Source organism: Nipponia nippon, unplaced genomic scaffold (genome assembly GCF_047370975.1).
Source record: "Nipponia nippon isolate SJK-2023a ecotype South Korea unplaced genomic scaffold, ASM4737097v1 scaffold_2, whole genome shotgun sequence".
NCBI lineage: Eukaryota > Metazoa > Chordata > Aves > Pelecaniformes > Threskiornithidae > Nipponia > Nipponia nippon.
The window spans coordinates 115,906,269-115,925,178 of record NW_028262336.1 but is presented as its reverse complement, the minus strand read 5'-3'; the positions used below and the strand labels follow the sequence as shown (position 1 = coordinate 115,925,178).

Sequence of the window (18,910 nt, the reverse complement as noted above, 5' to 3'; positions counted from 1 at the left end):
TTCATCTCTTTGTCAGGTGTGGCTAAACAGTTTGGCTTTGGAGATGAAGGAGACCCTGAAAAAAATGTTAATTGACTGTGTTGATGCTGGAAAAAAATCACAAGGTTCAATTGATCCATCGCTCTTTCCTTCCCAGGTAGTAGTTGATCCAGTAATGCCACTGTGTAGGCTTAGATTTACCAAATAAGTTATTTTTTGAAGTCTCATAAAGTAGTATACATATGGATTTGGAAGAAAATAACCCCAAACAAATCCATCAAATCCATTTTATTCATTTATAGTACAGAGAAATTCTTAAAAATGTGTTCTTATAATTCTTTTCTAAACATTTGAAATACTCAAGTCTTTTACATGGCACCTGATCTAACATCCATCTATTTATTAAATTTGATGTAAATCTTGATCTTAGTTGGTAGTGAATGTTACATGCAGGGCTGCTAAGACTTAGTAACATAAAAAGCCCTTTTTGAATCTGATTAAAATATAGTTTCTAAAGCTTAGCCATATAAGCAGAAATAGTCATGAACATGACATTCTTTTATGCAATTTTGACCAGTAGCACAGAGAATCACACAGAATGGTTGTGGTGGGAAGGGATGTCTAGAGATCATCTGGTCCAACCCCCCTGCTCCAGGAGGGCCACCTGCAGCCCGTTTGCCCAGGACCATGTTCGGACATCTTTTGAATGTCTCCAGGAATGGAGACTCCACCACCTCCCTGGGCAACCTGTGCCAGTGCTCAGTCACTCTCACAGTAAAAAAGTGTTTCCTAATGTTCAGACTGTGTTTCAGTTTGTGCCCATTGCCTCTTGTCCAGTCACTGGACACCTCTGGAAAGAGTCTGTCTCTGTCTTCTTTGCACCCTCCCTTCAGGTATTTATAGAAATTGATAAGATCCCCCTAAGCCTTCTTTTCTCCAGGCTGAACAGTCCCAGCTCTCTCAGCCTTTCCTCATAGGAGAGATGCTTCAGTCCCTTCATCATCTTTGTGGCCTTTCACTGGACTGTGTCTGGTAAAGCACCTGTCTTTATTGACTCCTCTGTCACTTGCAAGAGGAAGTTGTCATCGATGGACTCCAGGAACCTCCTGGATTGCTTATGTCCTGCTGTGTTGCCCCTCCAGCAGTTATTGGTGTGGTGGAAGTCTATGAGGACCAGGGCCTGTGAATGTGAGGCTGCTCCTATCTGTCTGTAGAGGGCCTCATCCACTTGTTCTTCCTAGTCAGGTGGCCTATAGCAGACACCCACTATAATGACACCTGGACCTGTCCTCTCTTTTAATCCTAACCCATAAGCTCTCAGCTGCCTCCTTATCCATCCCCAGGCAGAGCTACATGCAATCCAGCTTCTCTCTCTCATAAAGGGCAACTCCCCCTCCTTGTCTTCCCTTTCTGTCCTTCCTAATGAGCCCTTATCCCTCCATTGCAACATTCCAGCCATGGGACCCACCCCACCACATCTCTGTGATCCCAACAAGATCATAGCCCTGCAACTGCACACAGATCTCTAATTCGTTATATTTATTCCCCATACTGCGTACACTAGTGTACAGGCACTTCAGAGAGACACCACAGTGTGTTGAGTTTCTGGAGAGGGTTTGGAGGATTTCTCCATAATGGTCCCTTGTAGGCACTTCCTTGCTGACATGCAAGTGTTGGAGATGACCCTGCTTAAGCCCCATTTGGTTGATTTTTGTGATCTCTTCCTGTCACATTGCCCCATGCCCTTTGCTTAGTGATCCTCTTTACCACTCCTTCACAGGCCTGCTGGTTAATCTCTCCCTCCCCCAGAAGGTAGTTGATGTTACAAATCTTCAGATTGGCATAAATGATGGAATTTTTTGTTACAGATCTTTCCAGTTCCAAGTTTGACTGAACCTTCATAGCTCAGGCAAGGCTTTTCCAGTCAACGTAAAGTAATTCGAACATAAGTGGAGTGTTAGAAACTGGAATGCAAAATACTGTGTTAGCAGATCAGTGACACAAGAAGTCAGAGGTGCTCCTGAGCTATGGGCTCAGCATGCCTACAATGTGGTGGTTTCCATTTGACACATCATTTAATGGGAAAAGATACTTTAAAAATTTTGCTACCACATGCTGTAGAACAGCTAAGGGACTTGCTGTATTAGATTACATTGCAAGCTTTCACTAAGTTTTTTCAGGTTTTAAGATGGCTACATTTGTTCTTAAGAGGATAGCAAATGTGTGGCTTTGTTTAAAAATGATACAGTAAAATAATTTAAATATCAGACATAACAAGCAATTATAAATGAATTGAAAAACTTTTCTTTATGTCTTCTGTATTTATAAAATGTAATTTGAACTTTTGCTTCCAAAGATTCTTTCCTTAGCAGAACAAATTCAGTTCACTGAAGATGTTGAAAGTGCTATCAAAGACCATAATCTGCAACAATTAGAATTAGAACTCATGGCTAAACTGGAACATTATACTAGCATTGATACTAATATAGAAGATACTGGGAGCACAGGTATAAAAATGATCGTTAATATATAATTCTTGATAATGAATAGTTGTATAGTATTTAACATTCTGTTTATTTAAACTAGAAATTATATAAATCTGTCTTGATTTGAGTTCATAAAGTTGAGTTACATAAAGTTAGCCACCTATTACTGCCAAGATTAGCATATTTAGTATTTCAGAGTGAACAATGGATTTTTATTTCGATTAAAAATGATCTTGCAGCATTTATATATTTGCAAACCTCTTTAACGAATTTTTAAGTAACTTTGTGTAATTTTTCTTTTATATATTTTACTGATAATTTGTCCTCACTTGCTGAACTGTGCTCTAGTGTTATGTTTCACTGGAACTGGCCAAACAGCAGTTGAGGTACATTATGTCATGCCAATATGTTCTGTATAACTGTGTAGGTGATTCTCTTTTTCTGTCATCTTAGATGTATACATCTGCATCTGAACTAATAATTCTTGAGTATCTCTGTAGCAAAACCAATAAACTAGGGATTCTCAAGACATGATTGTTCTGAATCTTCTATAGTCCAAATGGATTAGGATAATTATGCCTTTGAGTGCTTATTCCTCTCTTTTGACCAGAAGGGCAGGTTTGAATGACTGCCTCAGATGTAAAGTTCTATAGTGTAGGTTAGGTGAGATGGCTCTTACCCTATATGTATAAAAAGACTCAATTTGACAGGCAGTTGATGATCTTCCACCACATTTGTGTAGCTGCTTACTGTATTAAATTCTAGTTTAGAATTTATGAACTGTTAACATCTGATATATTAATTAGGGATAGGATTCATATCACCTACCTTCAGCAGTCTGTAAGTGTGGTTCTTCATCTAAGCTCCCTTTCTGTGCTCTTTCTATAGCCATTGGAGAAATGTCATCAGTTATAGAAGAGTGTTCATTCCATCTATTGTATAATACATTTACAGTAACCTTTTAGTTTGGAAAATAGGTGTGATTTGGAAGTGAGTTGACTGATTATCCTCACTTACTTTGATCTAATTCCCATCGTGGAATGGTATAGGAGCTCACAAACTGGATTTCTTTCAAATGAAACTAAATTAAAAAATATGTTCTCAGAATACACTTAATGCACCCAATGTGCTAATGAGCATTCATTCCACATCACCCTAATTAGTCTGAGTAAAATCTCCGGAGTGCATGTAGTATGGTTTTCAGATCGTCAGCAGATCAATTAACAGATTGTGCCACACATTACTAGAGTGGACATAGCTGTAAACAGTTCTGGAATAAATTGCTTTCCAGAAAAGCCTCTGACTCTCCCTGTTGAGTGTAGATGCAGTCAAAATCACTTCTAAATGACTGAAGTTACGTGATGATTCACATTCTCTGTCAGGATCTCATTTTATGCTGCTTGCTTTAAGTAATAATATTTCTATATATAAGTGAAACGAGATCTGAATAAAATCTGCTGATAATAGAAAGCAGCCCAATGAACTTGATAATGGGTTACTTACTATACTGTTGTGATTTTTTTTGTGTGTGTGATCATTTGCAGAATTGGGAATCCTTGAACTCAAGCTTAAAGCTCTGATTCTTGATATCATTCATAACATTGATGTGGTGAAGCAGCTGAATCAAGCTCAGGTTCACAGTGTTGAAGACTGGGCTTGGAAGAAGCAGCTGAGATTTTATATGAAAGACGAAAAATGTTATGTTCAGATGGTAGATGCTGAACTCCAATATACTTACGAATATCAGGTGTGGTATTTTTAATTTTCACCTGGTGGCTTTTATATATGTGTCAAACACTTTCTCATTTCACACATGCTGCTGGTTGCCTCCAAACTGTTGCCATTTTTTCAGCTTTGTTGTGTCCTTAGCATGCTGTTTCATAGAAAATACTAAAAGATAGGGTAATCATTTTCATTCTTGATATTGATGGGGTAAATGTAAGTTGTATGGAAGGCAGCTACAGAATCATAAATATTTTCTGATATGCTTGCTACTTTTATATGTCAGAGTGCAGTTTCATCTGTGTTGATCCCTTTTCTGTAATTATAAAAAAAATTTGCACAATGCTTTGATGTTTGATATAAAACCAGGAAAACTTTGTAACTGTAAATAAATTCATATACTTAATGAGACAGTGATCTTGACCATTGTGTTATGTTTTCAAATTAATGACTTATGAATTAAATGAATTAAATTATATCATCAATAATTTCTGTCTACCAATCAATATAATTTGTTTTGTTTCTGCAGGGTAATTCCCCTAAACTTGTTTATACACCTTTGACAGATAAGTGTTACCTAACTCTTACTCAGGCTATGAAGATGGGCCTTGGAGGAAATCCCTATGGTCCAGCTGGAACTGGAAAGACAGAATCAGTAAAGGCCTTGGGTGGACTTCTTGGAAGACAAGTATTAGTCTTTAATTGTGATGAGGTGAATATGGTTCTGTACAATTTAGGAGATGGATATCTATGCCCATACTTCATAAAGCAATATTATATTCTAGAAATGCTTTTGATAATTTGTCAATTTCCATTAGAAATTTGTGGATATTTCCAATGACATATTTTTTAATAGATGGAAAGACAGTTTTTCATTACTTCCTTGTTATTTGAATTTTGATAGTATTCCTTTTAATTTTAAGGGCATTGATGTGAAGTCGATGGGGCGCATATTTGTAGGCTTAGTGAAGTGTGGTGCCTGGGGCTGTTTTGATGAATTCAATAGACTTGAGGAAGCTGTATTGTCTGCGGTATCCATGCAGATTCAGACAATTCAACATGCATTGAAGAAACATAGTCCTGTATGTGAGATGCTTGGCAAAAAGGTACAGCAAAACTTACTTATTTTCTTCTTATAAAAATAGTCTATAGGCAATTGGGTCAAACTTAAAAACTGACTACTGTAAATAAACGTAGTCCACCCAGCATTTCTCAGTATTGTTCCATATGACAATATACAATGCACTTCTAATGCTAGGTTGAAATGGATCATAATTCTGGAATTTTTATCACTCTGAATCCTGCTGGAAAAGGCTATGGAGGAAGACAAAAACTGCCTGATAACCTCAAACAACTTTTTAGGCCAGTTGCTATGACTCATCCAGACAATGAACTCATTGCAGAAGTGATTTTATATTCAGAAGGCTTTAAGGATGCTAAAATACTCGGTAGAAAATTAGTGGCTATTTTTAATCTAGCAAGGTAAGTTGGTTTGGTTTTGTTTTGTTTTTTTCCTTAGTCATGTTACCTTTCTAATTCCCTTCCCTCCTGCTTTTATTTTAGCATTGATCCTTGTGGTTATCTCACTGCCATCTTGTTTCTTCTCCATCTAGTCTATGCCAAAACATGACTGTAGGGATACAATCTACACATGCTTTCTGTTAATTTTCTGTAATATTTTATGACTTGAATATTGCAGAAAGCTATGTGTCAGAAACAAAACTAGACATAAAACTGCAGGTTTGGAGTCATCTAAAGTTTTACATTCAATACAGCTCTTAAATCTCAATGGTATACACGCATCTCTGTAGATACTAATTTAACTTATAAAATAAAAATATTGTGATATATTGGGAGGTTCAGATGTGAAAATATCTGGAATGCGGTTATAATCTCAAGATGGCAAAGTACTGCTCCCCTATTACACTCATAAAGTATGAATGTGAGCACATGAATGCTCATAAGCACTGTGTTGAATTTAGACTCTTGAAGTTGTTGAAATGGAAGTGATTATTTGGTTATAAGTATGTATATTAGAGAGAACAAAGTTCAGAGGTTTTAATTAATGCTGTTAGGGACCATAATAAATACACCAGCTGTTGAATATACTCCCTCTGAATATTTCAGAGTGTCATTGCTTGTATCGCTGAAATGCATTACAGATGGTGCTACAAATACTCATCAGTTTCTCTTTTGCTCAAAACCATATTATGAGCATATTCATTTGCCAAACAAAAATTTCAGGTGCTATCACCTAAATCTTGTGACAATATTGCTGTTTTTAAATTTAGGGAGCTTCTGACACCACAGCAGCACTATGATTGGGGTTTACGAGCATTGAAGACTGTTTTGAGAGGCTGTGGGAGTCTTCTTCATCAGCTGAAGAAAAGTGAAGCAAAGCAAGAAAGTAAGGTTGGCCATGCCAAACTTTTGATTATTTAGGATATTGTACAGGTATCATTCACTACAGCTTTCTTGTTCACTGGAGTTTTGAAAAGCCATGGCTTTGATCTGGGGGCAATTTAGAAAAGAAAAAAATTTCTGTGAAAGTCCTTCTTTGTTAGGCGATCACAAAAGACTGTTGTCGTATTCTAGATTGAGCATTTATATGATAAGAATATAGATATAGGACTTTATTCTGGGATGATATTGAGTGATTATCAAAGGCTTGTTTTCACTTGGCTTAGGTCAGGAAGGCTGATCCTCTGATGCTGTCATTATTCATCAGTCATCAGACCATTTTGATTCTATTTGAGGATTGCTAAAATTGTCACATGGTATTAGATTCAGATTGGTAGACAGAGACAAATACAAAGATAGGTAGAAATGATAGAAATGTATTGGGCTAGACTGGGTCACTGTATTTTTTTCTTTTAAAGATTTTTTTAAATGATTGTTGTTGTTTAGATGTCAAATGAGTGAGAATTAAGAGTGTGGGATAGACGAGCATTTCACATCTTTAGGACACACCTACTGCTTTCTGTTCACTTAAACAGCATATATCTGTCCAGACTATAGTGAAAGTTTTTAGAGACAGCCTTGGTTTACAAATCTTGGCATAACAAATGGTCTGACAATTTTAAAGAATTTGTAATTGACTTCAGTGGATCTGCCAAAGAATGATTACCAGCAATGTGTTTTAGGGCACATTCCTATCACTGTTCCTTGCTATGACATTTTAGCTTTATGAATGGATATGAGAAATTTGCTGAAATGTGTTTGACTGGTTTAAATTATAATTTTCAGTAACCCTGTGAAAGGCAAGATGGATGGATTTAGCCTATGATTTAGACCCAGAAATTTTTCTTTGGGTGTTTTTTTTGTTTGTTTGTTTTTTATCTCTTAGCTTGAGAAGCTTAAGATATTTCCAACAAATACGGTTTCCTGTTTCTTTATGTTTGCTTGTATTGTTGAGTCAAAATCCTTTGGCATGTCAAAACGTTGGCCATGTTCTTAAATTTTGCTTAAATTTTGTATCACTTGCTTTAGTAAAGCAGTTCAGCCTTTCTAAATCAAGTTCCTTAATGTCAACATTTTTGTTCTTAACTGTTTATTTAGAAAATTTGCCTCTAGAAGCATTTGCATTTAAGACATTCAGGATGAAAAACCTTGGACTTTTTCCACATTCTAGAAGGGTATACTAAGCCTTAACCTCTGGAACATTTGGGAAAAAGCTGCAGGAAAAAGGGAAGCTAGGGAATGGAAACTTTCTGTCCATTGTGTTGAATTTGGGCTATAGTGCATTCTGGTTTGGGGCAATCATGCATCCAGAAGGAGGGCAGAAACACAGGATGATTTTCACCTGTGGTTCCTAGTCCTGCTCTCTGCAAATGTATGTGTTTTACATGAGAGAGTAATTTGATTTAAAAAGCAAAAAAACAGAGATCAGAGCCCTGTGCCTTTCCCATCATGAGTGTCTTTATTTTTCTGGCAGAGTAAAGCTTTCTTGTGGCTGTTTTTGTTCTGGTCCCAAAACACTTACATTTCCATGGTACTTCAGATTCAAGAGGAGTTCTAGAGAGTGTTCACTTCTGGAATATTCACAGTTAATTAGGATGCACTTGAGATATGTGACTTCAAACTGCCTCTGGCAGAGTAAGGTCTAGAATCCAGGTCCCTAATGTATTTCATGAATGCTTTAACAAGTAAGCTATCGTGCACTGCTAATCTTAGTCCCACTTTAATCATTAGGATATTATATACTATCTGGGCAGCATCATTACCACCTCATATCTGTATAGAATGCATTTGTGAGCATATATGATTCTTGCAGTAAGGCACTCGCCTAACTTCCAAATAGAGTGGTGCATGAACTGGAACGTAGTCTGTGCTGTGATTCCACCCTCAACATCTCAGCAGGATGGGCTCAAGTGCTGATATATTCCAAGGAACGAAAACCCAACAAACTGATCTGGCTTCTTTGCTTTTATTTCCAGTTAATGAAAGTCACATGGTGGTTCAAGCTCTGCGGCTTAATACCATGTCAAAGCTTACATTTGCAGACTGTGCACGATTTGATGCACTGGTTAAAGATGTATTTCCTGGCATTGACTTTAAAGATGTGGAGTATGCTGAGCTAACTACAGCTTTACAACAAGTCTTTGAAGAAGCAAACTTGGAAATTATAAGCACCCAGGTAAACATCAACTACAGCAACAAAACATTATGAGTTATTCTGAATTAGAACTGATTAATATTACATTCATTTGACTCATTTCTGTTTACTTTTGAAAGAAATCTTTTCTAAAAAAGTAAGAATAACTAATAGTTAGATTCTAATTACATGTATATAAAAAAAAAGATGTGTGTTTGAAGCATGGTGGATCAGTTGTAATTGAAAGAAAAATAGTGCAAGGAAAATTAAGATGTGAACATGTGACACAGTTTTGCTCAAGCCACGTACAAACTCAAATGAATGTTTTGGACAGTGAAAGAATTAAATATGTGAACATTTGGTTTTATGAAGCAGTTCTGTCTCTCATTTATATTTATTTATTGTAGGGCTGGGTGAAGTTTTGTGACTAAAGGTTCATTAATTTCTCAGTAAAAATATGCCCAAAGAGGTCTGATATTTTTATATTGATAATTCAGTGAAATGCTTCTAACATGCAAAATAAGTTTCTTGATATTCTTTAGTATCATAATTTTAATTACTTCTGCAAATACCTGTTGTTTCTATAATTTCATTTTTTGAAGCAAAGTCCATCCAAGGTAAATTGGAAAAACATTAAAAAAGAACATGATTGATTTAGCATTACAACTTCATATAGTCATTATCTCTTTTATTATCTAGATCAAGAAGGCTTTGGAATTATATGAACAACTACGTCAAAGAATGGGTGTAGTTATTGTAGGTCCAAGTGGTGCAGGTAAATCAACACTTTGGCGGATGTTAAAGACAGCACTTGGTAAAACTGGCAAAGTAGTGAAACAGTATACTATGAACCCCAAAGCTATGCCTCGACATCAGTTGCTAGGCCATATTGACATGGATACCAGAGAATGGTCTGATGGCGTGCTTACAAATAGTGCTCGACAAGTGGTACGAGAACCCCAAGGTATGTTTGTGAGGGAGTTACACATCATTATGCTTAAATTACTGAAATTCTTTATTTTCAGTTACATTTTTATATTATGTTATTATTTGTGCAAGGCATAAGGTAAGAAAAACTTTTGGTGACAATCATAGTCAAGAAAAGTGGTAAGTACTTTCCAGATTTTGTGATAAGAAAGCAAAAATAGACATCAGAATATAACACATGTAAGGAATATCTTTAAAGGGTTTATATTTAAGTTATAATGAAGGAAGAGTAATAAATAGTGTTAAAATAGCAAGGGGTGATATTCTTTAAATGTTTTTCTTGGGTTTGATATTTTATTTTTGTGTCTGGAAATAGATATTACTTCATGGATAATTTGTGATGGTGACATTGATCCTGAATGGATTGAATCTTTGAATTCTGTTTTGGATGACAACAGATTGTTGACTATGCCCAGTGGAGAAAGAATTCAGTTTGGCTCAAACGTCAACTTTATATTTGAAACTCATGACCTTAGCTGTGCCTCTCCTGCTACAATATCTCGAATGGGAATGATCTTTCTGAGGTAAGTGACAGGAGTATTGCATACTTTTAAAGTAAGCAAATATACCTACTTTTTTTGAAAGATAGTCTAAAGTGGATGGAACAATTTAATTACTTGCTTACACTTATGAAGCAAATCACTGGGGGAGTTTGCTTTAGGTTGCATGTCCTTTCTACGCTGTTCTGTTATAACCTTTTGGCTAATACATGTCAGACTTTTTGAAAGAGACATGGTGGATTCTTTGTTTGTGTGTGACCCTTAGAGAGCCCAAATATTGGTTAGAAATTCTTGTTAAAGTCTTTCCCTGAACTTTTCGTAGAAGTTTTTGTTTCCTTTGAACGAGTCTATTTGAAGATGTGGATGCCTTGTATTTGTTTGAATCTTTTTTTGTTTTGCTTTGACTTAGTGATGAAGATACAGATCTTAATTCTCTGATAAAGTCTTGGCTAAGAAGTCAGCCAGAAGAATGCAGATACAACCTTGAAAATTGGATTGGGGACTATTTTGAAAAGGCTTTAAACTGGGTTGTGAAGAAGGTTAGTAACTGAATACATAATTGATTTTCAGCTTCTGTTAAGGTGATCCATTTATCTAGTTTAAGACTGAAGAGATCATTTGTATTAGTTTTTAAATTTTAAGTAAAAAAAATCTCAGTGCTTTTTTGATTGCTGTTTTCTTCATAAGATTAATACTGGAACCATTCTGATCAGTTTCCAAAAACTAATTGCTGTACTTAAAGTTTTGAAACATGCAGGACAATTTTAACTAGTTAAAGCCATGTATTTCTGTGAAACTTAATATCTGTCTTTAATTTCCATACCAGGTATTTCTTTATATGTTTTTAAAGACCTGAAGGATCTGAATGTCTAAAGTAAAAAAATGAAGAAGAAATTGTTTTTCTAGATTTAACTTATTGACTATAACAAAAAGCTAAAATTTGAAAAGTTGCACAGTGTAGACCAGAGCTTGTAATAGGTTGAGGAGAAATGTAATGCTGGACACCTAAAAAGATTGATAGAGGCATTTCCCCTCACAACAAGAAGGACATTGAGGTGCTGGAGCGTGTCCAAAGAAGGGCAACGAAGCCGGTGAAGGGCCTGGAGCACAAGTCTTACGAGGAGAGGCTGAGGGAACTGGGGTTGTTTAGCCTGGAGAAGAGGAGGCTGAGGGGAGACCTTATTGCTCTCTACAACTACCTGAAAGGAGGTTGTAGTGAGGTGGGGGTCGGTCTCTTCTCCCTGGTAACAAGCGATAGGACGAGAGGAAATGGCCTCAAGCTGCGCCAGGGGAAGTTTAGATTGGCTATTAGGAAAAACTTCTTCACCGAAAGGGTAGTCAGGCATTGGAACAGGCTGCCCAGGGAAGTGGTCGAGTCCCCATCCCTGGAGGTATTTAAAACATGCATAGATGTGGCACTTACGGACATGGTTTAGTGGTGGACTTGCCAGTGTTAGGTTAACGGTTGGACTCGATGATCTTAAGAGTCTTTTCCAACCTGAATGATTCTATGATTCTATGATATCTAAAAAAGTATTCTGATTGTCCAGAACAGTAATTTATCGCAGCTCCCGCTAATCTATCCTGATTTTAAGTATATAACTTTAGCTCTTTAGGATTCAACTCAAAACCTTAACTGAAAGACGTTTTAATAGGTGAAAGGTAATATGTAATAACAGTATTACAAAAGGATAGTCTAAAACCTCGTACATTATCTGGATTCTGCGATTCTGGGACATGCATAAAGACAATTGTTCTGCATATGCTATATTTTCTTAAGTAGTCTGGATGCTTCCCTGCCTCCCTGTCCTCTGAAGGAGTTGCATTTGCATTGAAGAAGTGGCTTATGTTGCACAAAACATTATTTAGGAGAAATCCCCACTGGTGTGGCCAGTAAGCTAGTATTTGGGAGACCTGCATTACCTCCCCTTGGGGAACACATATGGTCCTGTTGTGTTTTTAATATTATTTCCCCTCTTGATTCTTTCACCCATGGAGATTTTTAGACTTTTAAAGTATCTTTGGGTGGATACAGAGAAAAAACCATGACACTGATCCTGAGGCTGCAAATCCCATTGGGTGCTAAAGAGCGAAATCCATAAAGAATCCATTCACGAGAAAGATTTCCAGTATACAGTTATGTTGATTTCTTCTAGGTTCTCAAAATCTGTAAGGAAGGTTCTGATTGCGTATCGTAAATTACATCAATACATAGTCTGGAATTAAAATTTCCAAATCAATGCTTAAAAATAATTTAATGTCAAGTGAATTTTCTAGAACAGCAACAGTGTTGAGAACTTTCATCGTTTGTGGAAGTGTCAAAGAGCAATGAGTAACAGTCTGCTCACAATACATCACATTTATTTTTAGGAGTGTATTTAAATCTAATACAACTTGCAATTTACAGAATGACTCTGTGGTAGAAACAAGTTTAGTTGGAACTGTGATGAATGGACTGTCTCATCTTCATGGGTGTACTGATCGTGGACAGTTTATTATTAACTTGTTACGAGGTCTTGGTGGCAATCTGAACATGAAATCACGACAAGAATTTGCAAAAGAGGTAATAATCTTTTTCAGCAAGTTTATTAAGAATTTCTCAGTATATGTAGTAGGAATAGTGATTTTCTGTCTTCTAACAATGCAAATTTACAGTAATAGAATATCTGTGCTCTGTATTGTTTGCAATCTGCGTTGTTTATAGGGAAAAAGCTCAGAAGTAAAGGAATGTTTCATATGTCACTGATAGGCTGCTGAGTGCATCCAGCCCAGATAGCAATCTTGGTGCTGCACCAAGAGATACAGAATGGCCTCTGTCCATGCTGTTTCGTGCAAGGACCTGCTATAGCAGACCATGTGTGTGTATATGTACTGTGTATATTTAATACAGATTAATTTTTGTGATTTTTTTTCAGTTCAGAATGCTTGAAATAATAATGTGGGGGCTTTGTTGCACCTCACCAGGGAGGTGTTCTTACAGTGTTATTTTGAGGTTATGTATTGAATGTGCTGGGGTATGATTCTGTCTTTGCGTAGATACTTGAGGGCACAAGGGCTAGGGAGTAGTGTTGGAAAACTGTGTGGGTATACTGGTCCATCGTGTCTACAGAAGGCTCTCCCTGGAGATAGTTACCTCCACAATTGCACTTGGGTTTTCTGTTGGAGAGAAGGAAATAGTTCCTTCCAAAAGAAAGCCTGGAGCTATAGCATATATAGAGGGCAGATGGTAAAGGTTTAGACTCAGCTTCTGGAATTAACTATTGATACATGTGATTATTACTATTATTATTATGATGTATGTTGCCTAATATGAAAAAAAATTATATAAAGCTTTGCTAAATACAGTTTATTTTATGTTCTTCATGTTATGAAAATGTAATAAGTGGAAGAGTAATAAGTTACTGTTTAGTTAAGGACTTAATCATAAAGCATACACATAACGTGATTGAATTTTGAAAGGCAGCCTTAAAATTATCAAATCAAAGAATTGAATGTTTGATTTTGCAGAATTATTCTTTGAACATTCTTTAGATTAACTTGAAATTGTAGATCTTGTCATTAGGAGTATGGATTTAACAGAAGCTTTTTTTTTTTTTTTTTTTCCCCAGATCTTCAGTTGGGCACAAGAATCTCCGCCAGATCCGAGGAAGCCCCTGGACACATATTACGACACTGACACTGGACAGCTAATGCTATATCACCTGAAAAAAACTGAAAATCTATCAGCCGATGACTTCAGTAGTCTCCAAACACTTCCCGTCATCCAAACCCCTGATATGCAGAGAGGTTTAGATTACTTTAGACCCTGGCTGGACTTTAACAATAAGCAGCCATTTCTTCTTGTGGGTCCTGAAGGATGTGGAAAGGGGTAAAAAGTATTTCCTGTTATAAGCAAAATATACTTCTAGCTATTTGACAAAGTTTGTAATATTTTGTTATAATGGTGTCATGGTATAACCCCAGCCAGCAACTAAGCACCACACAGCTGCTTGCTCATTCCCCCCCTGGTGGGATGGGGGAAGGAATCAGAAGAGCAAAAGTGAGAAAACTCCTGGGTTGAGATAAAGACAGTTTAATAGGTAAAGCAACAGCTGCGCACGCAAGCAAAGCAAAGCAAGGAATTCATTCTCTACTTCCCATTGTCAGGCAGGTGTTCAGCCATCTCCAGGAAGGCAAGGCTCCATCACGCGTAACAGTTACTTGGGAAGACAAACACCATCACTCTGAATGTCCCCCCCCTTCCTTCTTCCTCCCCCAGCTTTATATGCTGAACATGACATCATGTGGTATGGAATAGCCCTTTGGTCAGTTGGAGTCAGCTGTCCCAGCTGTGTCCCCTCCCAGCTTCTTGTGCACCCCCAGCCTACTTGCTGGTGGGGTGGTGTGAGAAGCAGAAAAGGCCTTGACTCTGTGTAAGAGCTGCTCAGCCATAATGAAAATATTCCTATATTATCAGCACTGTTTCCAGCACAAATCCAAGACATAGCCCCACACTAGCTACTATAAAGAAGATTGACTCTTTCCCAGCCAAAACCAGCACAAATGGTTTTATGTGACTTTCTGCTATAATATTACTTGTTTGGGTTACCAATGAAACAAACCTGTAGTGGCAAATAGGTAAATTCTTATGAAGATCTACAGGGAAAGTTCAGGCTGCCACTGTGCGTCTCAGACATCTGAATGAAGCTTTTAGATATGAGACAGGACCTTTGGAAAACCTGTGCTGTCATGGAGCAACAGCTGAAAGGCACATGGGGAATCCGGTGTCATCTCAAGAGGCACTAGATGCCTGTGTGCCGGCAGTGGAATTTAGCTCATCTTGTTGCCGTAGGTTCCTTATTTAGATGGGTTGGATCAATATATACATGGCAGTTAGGCTAGGTATTTGTTTTCTGTAGCTGTATACTACACTTTTATTGAATTTCTTGAATGGAAAATATTACAATTATAAAGGCAAGAATGTTTAATTCAGCAAAGCTCATGCATCACCTATTACATAATACAGTATGTAGTATATACATTTTAATTCAAAAACTATACAATATCTTTGGATACACAGTATTTTAATGCATGTGTTTATATGTATGTACACATTTGCTTTTTTAGGATGCTACTTCATTATGCATTTTCTCAACTCCGATCCACTCAGATTGCTACCATTCACTGCAGTGCACAAACTACCTCTCAACATCTTCTACAGAAATTGAGTCAAACTTGCATTGTAATCAGTACAAACACTGGGCGAGTATACAGACCAAAGGACTGTGAAAGGCTTGTTTTGTACTTAAAGGATATCAATCTACCCAAACCTGATAAATGGGGAACAAGCACTCTCGTGGCTTTTCTACAGCAGGTGAGCACTTATTTCTGTTACTTATAAAGATAGTTAAGTATACTGGAAATAGTTTAGTGTATGTAGTAAATACCGACATTGATTATTTTCGGAGTTAACATCCTGCATCTCTATTGACATTAGTTTTGTTTGTACTCTGATAGAATATGTAGGTGTCAGCCAGAAATAAGATACCATTTTTATTTGGCTTATTTATGCATAAGTAAATAAAGACAGTGCTCGCCTAAATGAGTTATAACTCAGTAGGCATATGAATGACAAAAAAAATCATCAGGAGTAGTCAGCATGGATTCACCAAAGGCAAGTCATGCTTGATCAACTTGATAAACTTCCGTGATGAAATGACAGACCCAGTAGACGAGGGGAGAGCAGTAGGTATGAATAGTTTGTATGAGATTCAACAAGGCTCAGAGCTGGGCCCTGCACTTGGGTCCCAACAACCCCATTCAATGCTACAGGCTTGGGGAGGAGTGGCTGGAGAGCTGCCTGGCAGAAAAGGACCTGAGGGTGTTGGTTGACAGCCGGCTGAATATGAACCAGCAGTGTGCTCAGGTGGCCAAGAAGGCCAACAGCATCCTGGCTTGTATCAGGAATAGTGTGGCCAGCAGGACTAGGAAAGTGATCGTCCCCTTGTACTTGGCACTGGTGAGGCCACATCTCGAGTACTATGTTCAGTTTTGGGCCCCTCACTCCAAGAAGGACATTGAGGTGCTGGAGCGTGTCCAGAGAAGGGCAACGAAGTTGGTGAAGGGTCTAGAGCACAAGTCTTGTGAGGAGTGGCTGAGGGAGCTGGGGTTGTTTAGCCTGGAGAAGAGGAGGCTGTGGGAAGACCTTATTGCTCTCTACAACTACCTGAAAGGAGGTTGTAGCAAGGTGGGGGTCGGTCTCTTCTCCCAAGTAACAAGTGATAGGACGAAAGGAAACAGCCTCAAGTTGTGCCAGGGGAGATTTAGGTTGGATATTAGGAAAAATCTCTTCACCAAAAGGGTTGTCCAAGCATTGGAACAGGCTGCCCAGGGAAGTGGTCGAGTCCCCATCCCTGGAGGTATGTAAACGACGTGTAGATGTGGCACTTAGGGACATGGTTTAGTGGTGGACTTGGCAGTGTTAGGTTTACAGTTGGATGTGATGATCTTAAGGATCTTTTCCAACCTAAATGATTCTAGGATTCTATTCTATGATATAGTCTACCTGGACTCCACCAAGGCTGTTGACACTGTCTCCCAAAAGATCCTCACAGAAAAGCTCTTGATGTACAGGCTGAATAAGCAGATAGTGAGGTGGGTTGAAAACTGACTGAATGGCCAGGCCCAGAGGGTGGTGATCAGTAGCACTAAGTCTAGTTGGAGGCCAGTACCTGTTTAACATCTTCATTAATGATCTGGACAATGGGGTGGGTGTACTCTCATCAAGTTTGCAGCTGACACCAAACTGGGAGGAGCAGTATACCTCTGGCAATTAAGAGAAGAATAATAATGGCATACTTCTCACTATTTTTTTTTTTTTATTTTTTGGTAAGATACTCTGTTGGCTATCTTTTAATATATTTATTTAATTATTAAAGGTTCTTACATATCAAGGATTTTATGATGAAAATCTGGAATGGGTTGGTTTAGAAAACATCCAAATTGTGGCTTCCATGTCTGCTGGAGGAACGTTAGGAAGACATAAACTTACCTCCAGATTTACTTCTATTGTTCGTCTCTGTGCAATTGAGTAAGTATGTGGAAATCAGTTTGACTCTCAGAACTCAGCCTCAGCCTCTGTTTATAGGGCCCTTGCTGAATTTAGTCTTTATGAAGATGTGGCTGTTCTAGTCTTTCATCTTTTCAAACAGTTTGGGATCTTCAAATTTTTTGCTGTTTGGTGCCTCTGGGTACTAGAAACCAGCTAAGGAGCAATCTGTAGCTATGTGTTGATAGTGAAGTGTTTGAAATATGTTTCCTGTTGGACGATTTTGCTTTCAGTAATCTGTTTTCTGCAGCTTTATGTTAAGGTGCTGTTTGGTTACAAAATTAGAGAAATTGAAAAGAAGGTTGTTTGTTTGTTTGTTTGTTTGTTTGTTTGTTTTTAAGCTTGAACACATTTACAGATGTATTTAAAAAATTTCTGAGGGTGGCCTATTGCAATAAAACAGTAATTTTACTTAGCTGCTAGATGGAGATGCTATTCATTGAAATTTCTCAGTAATTGTGTATATAACTTTGAATCATTTTACTAAAAAATTAACAATGATGGTCCATAATGATTAGGTTGTTTTTGTTTTTTTTTTCCTTTGTAGCTATCCAGAAAGAGACCAACTGCAAGCTATTTACAGTGCCTACTTGGAACCTGTACTACAGAAAAACCTGAAAAATCACCCTGTTTGGGGTTCTTTACCAAAAATACATCAGCTAGCAGGATCTATGGTTCAAGTATATGAACAGGTATGGAAATTTAATTTCTTTTTTCAAGAAGATAGAGAATTCACAATTTTTAAAAAAATAATTAGCTTTTGATATTAACAAGAGAATAAGAAGGTTTATCAGTATTAAAATCAAAGTTTATATTTTTTTCATAAAGATGTAAATTTTAAAGCTACTTATTTGCAGAGAATCCTAGGTATTAGAGGGAAACTGAGTAAGCATCTTAACCCATCTATACTTTCAATTCCTGATTTATAAAAGGTGGATAGTGGTGTTTTCCTACTTAGTGGATGAGGAGACAGTGTACTTTAAAGATTCTTATGTGCTCAGATGTTAAGGATGCTATTATGAAAACAGAAGAGAGATATGAGGGTGGAGTCCCTTATACACATCAAGGACTATCTATTAAAATTTTATACAGTTAAAAATAGGTGCTTAAGACACACAAGTTCTTTTTATCCTGCCACTTTAAATTTTTTCGGACCTCTACCTAGCAACACACTTTAAGTAGCTGCTTTTCTTTATCATGTACATAGCCTTACTGGGGTAGATACTGTGGGGATGTAAGTGCTTACTGTATGTTCCAAGAATGTATGCATGTCCCTGTGCAGACAGAACCATGATACAAAACTGATCTTTGTGACTGGAATGCAGGTATAGTCATTGGCTAGCATGCACCAGTTAGCAGGAGTTTCATATGATATTATCAATGTATTCTAAGAAATCTAAGTTTAAATCTCATCACATGAGGACCAAATAACAGATGAAGGCGGTTGTTCTTTGAATTAAAGATAGAGTTGTAAATTCAAGTATCCTCTTTGGGAGAAGAATTAGTATTTTTGTAAGTCTTTTGTAGTGACTAAGTGTTACTGATTTAGGTGGTT

General features: G+C 37.3%; 1 protein-coding gene across 2 annotated transcripts in view; it reads left to right on the top strand.

The window, feature by feature from the left end:
* DYNC2H1 (dynein cytoplasmic 2 heavy chain 1) overlaps positions 1 to 18,910 on the top strand; it is a 183,624-nt gene that overhangs the window by 29,858 nt on the left and 134,856 nt on the right. For both annotated transcript variants that reach the window (XM_087757020.1, XM_087757019.1), the window contains exons 30-45: positions 17 to 136; positions 2,336 to 2,486; positions 4,010 to 4,212; positions 4,717 to 4,899; positions 5,111 to 5,293; positions 5,446 to 5,669; positions 6,479 to 6,594; positions 8,624 to 8,823; positions 9,481 to 9,745; positions 10,085 to 10,292; positions 10,678 to 10,807; positions 12,676 to 12,831; positions 13,877 to 14,136; positions 15,375 to 15,621; positions 17,186 to 17,337; positions 17,903 to 18,047. In XM_087757020.1, coding sequence (XP_087613146.1) covers positions 17 to 136; positions 2,336 to 2,486; positions 4,010 to 4,212; positions 4,717 to 4,899; positions 5,111 to 5,293; positions 5,446 to 5,669; positions 6,479 to 6,594; positions 8,624 to 8,823; positions 9,481 to 9,745; positions 10,085 to 10,292; positions 10,678 to 10,807; positions 12,676 to 12,831; positions 13,877 to 14,136; positions 15,375 to 15,621; positions 17,186 to 17,337; positions 17,903 to 18,047 — 2,943 coding nt within the window. The remainder of the gene's footprint in view (positions 1 to 16; positions 137 to 2,335; positions 2,487 to 4,009; positions 4,213 to 4,716; positions 4,900 to 5,110; positions 5,294 to 5,445; positions 5,670 to 6,478; positions 6,595 to 8,623; positions 8,824 to 9,480; positions 9,746 to 10,084; positions 10,293 to 10,677; positions 10,808 to 12,675; positions 12,832 to 13,876; positions 14,137 to 15,374; positions 15,622 to 17,185; positions 17,338 to 17,902; positions 18,048 to 18,910) is intronic.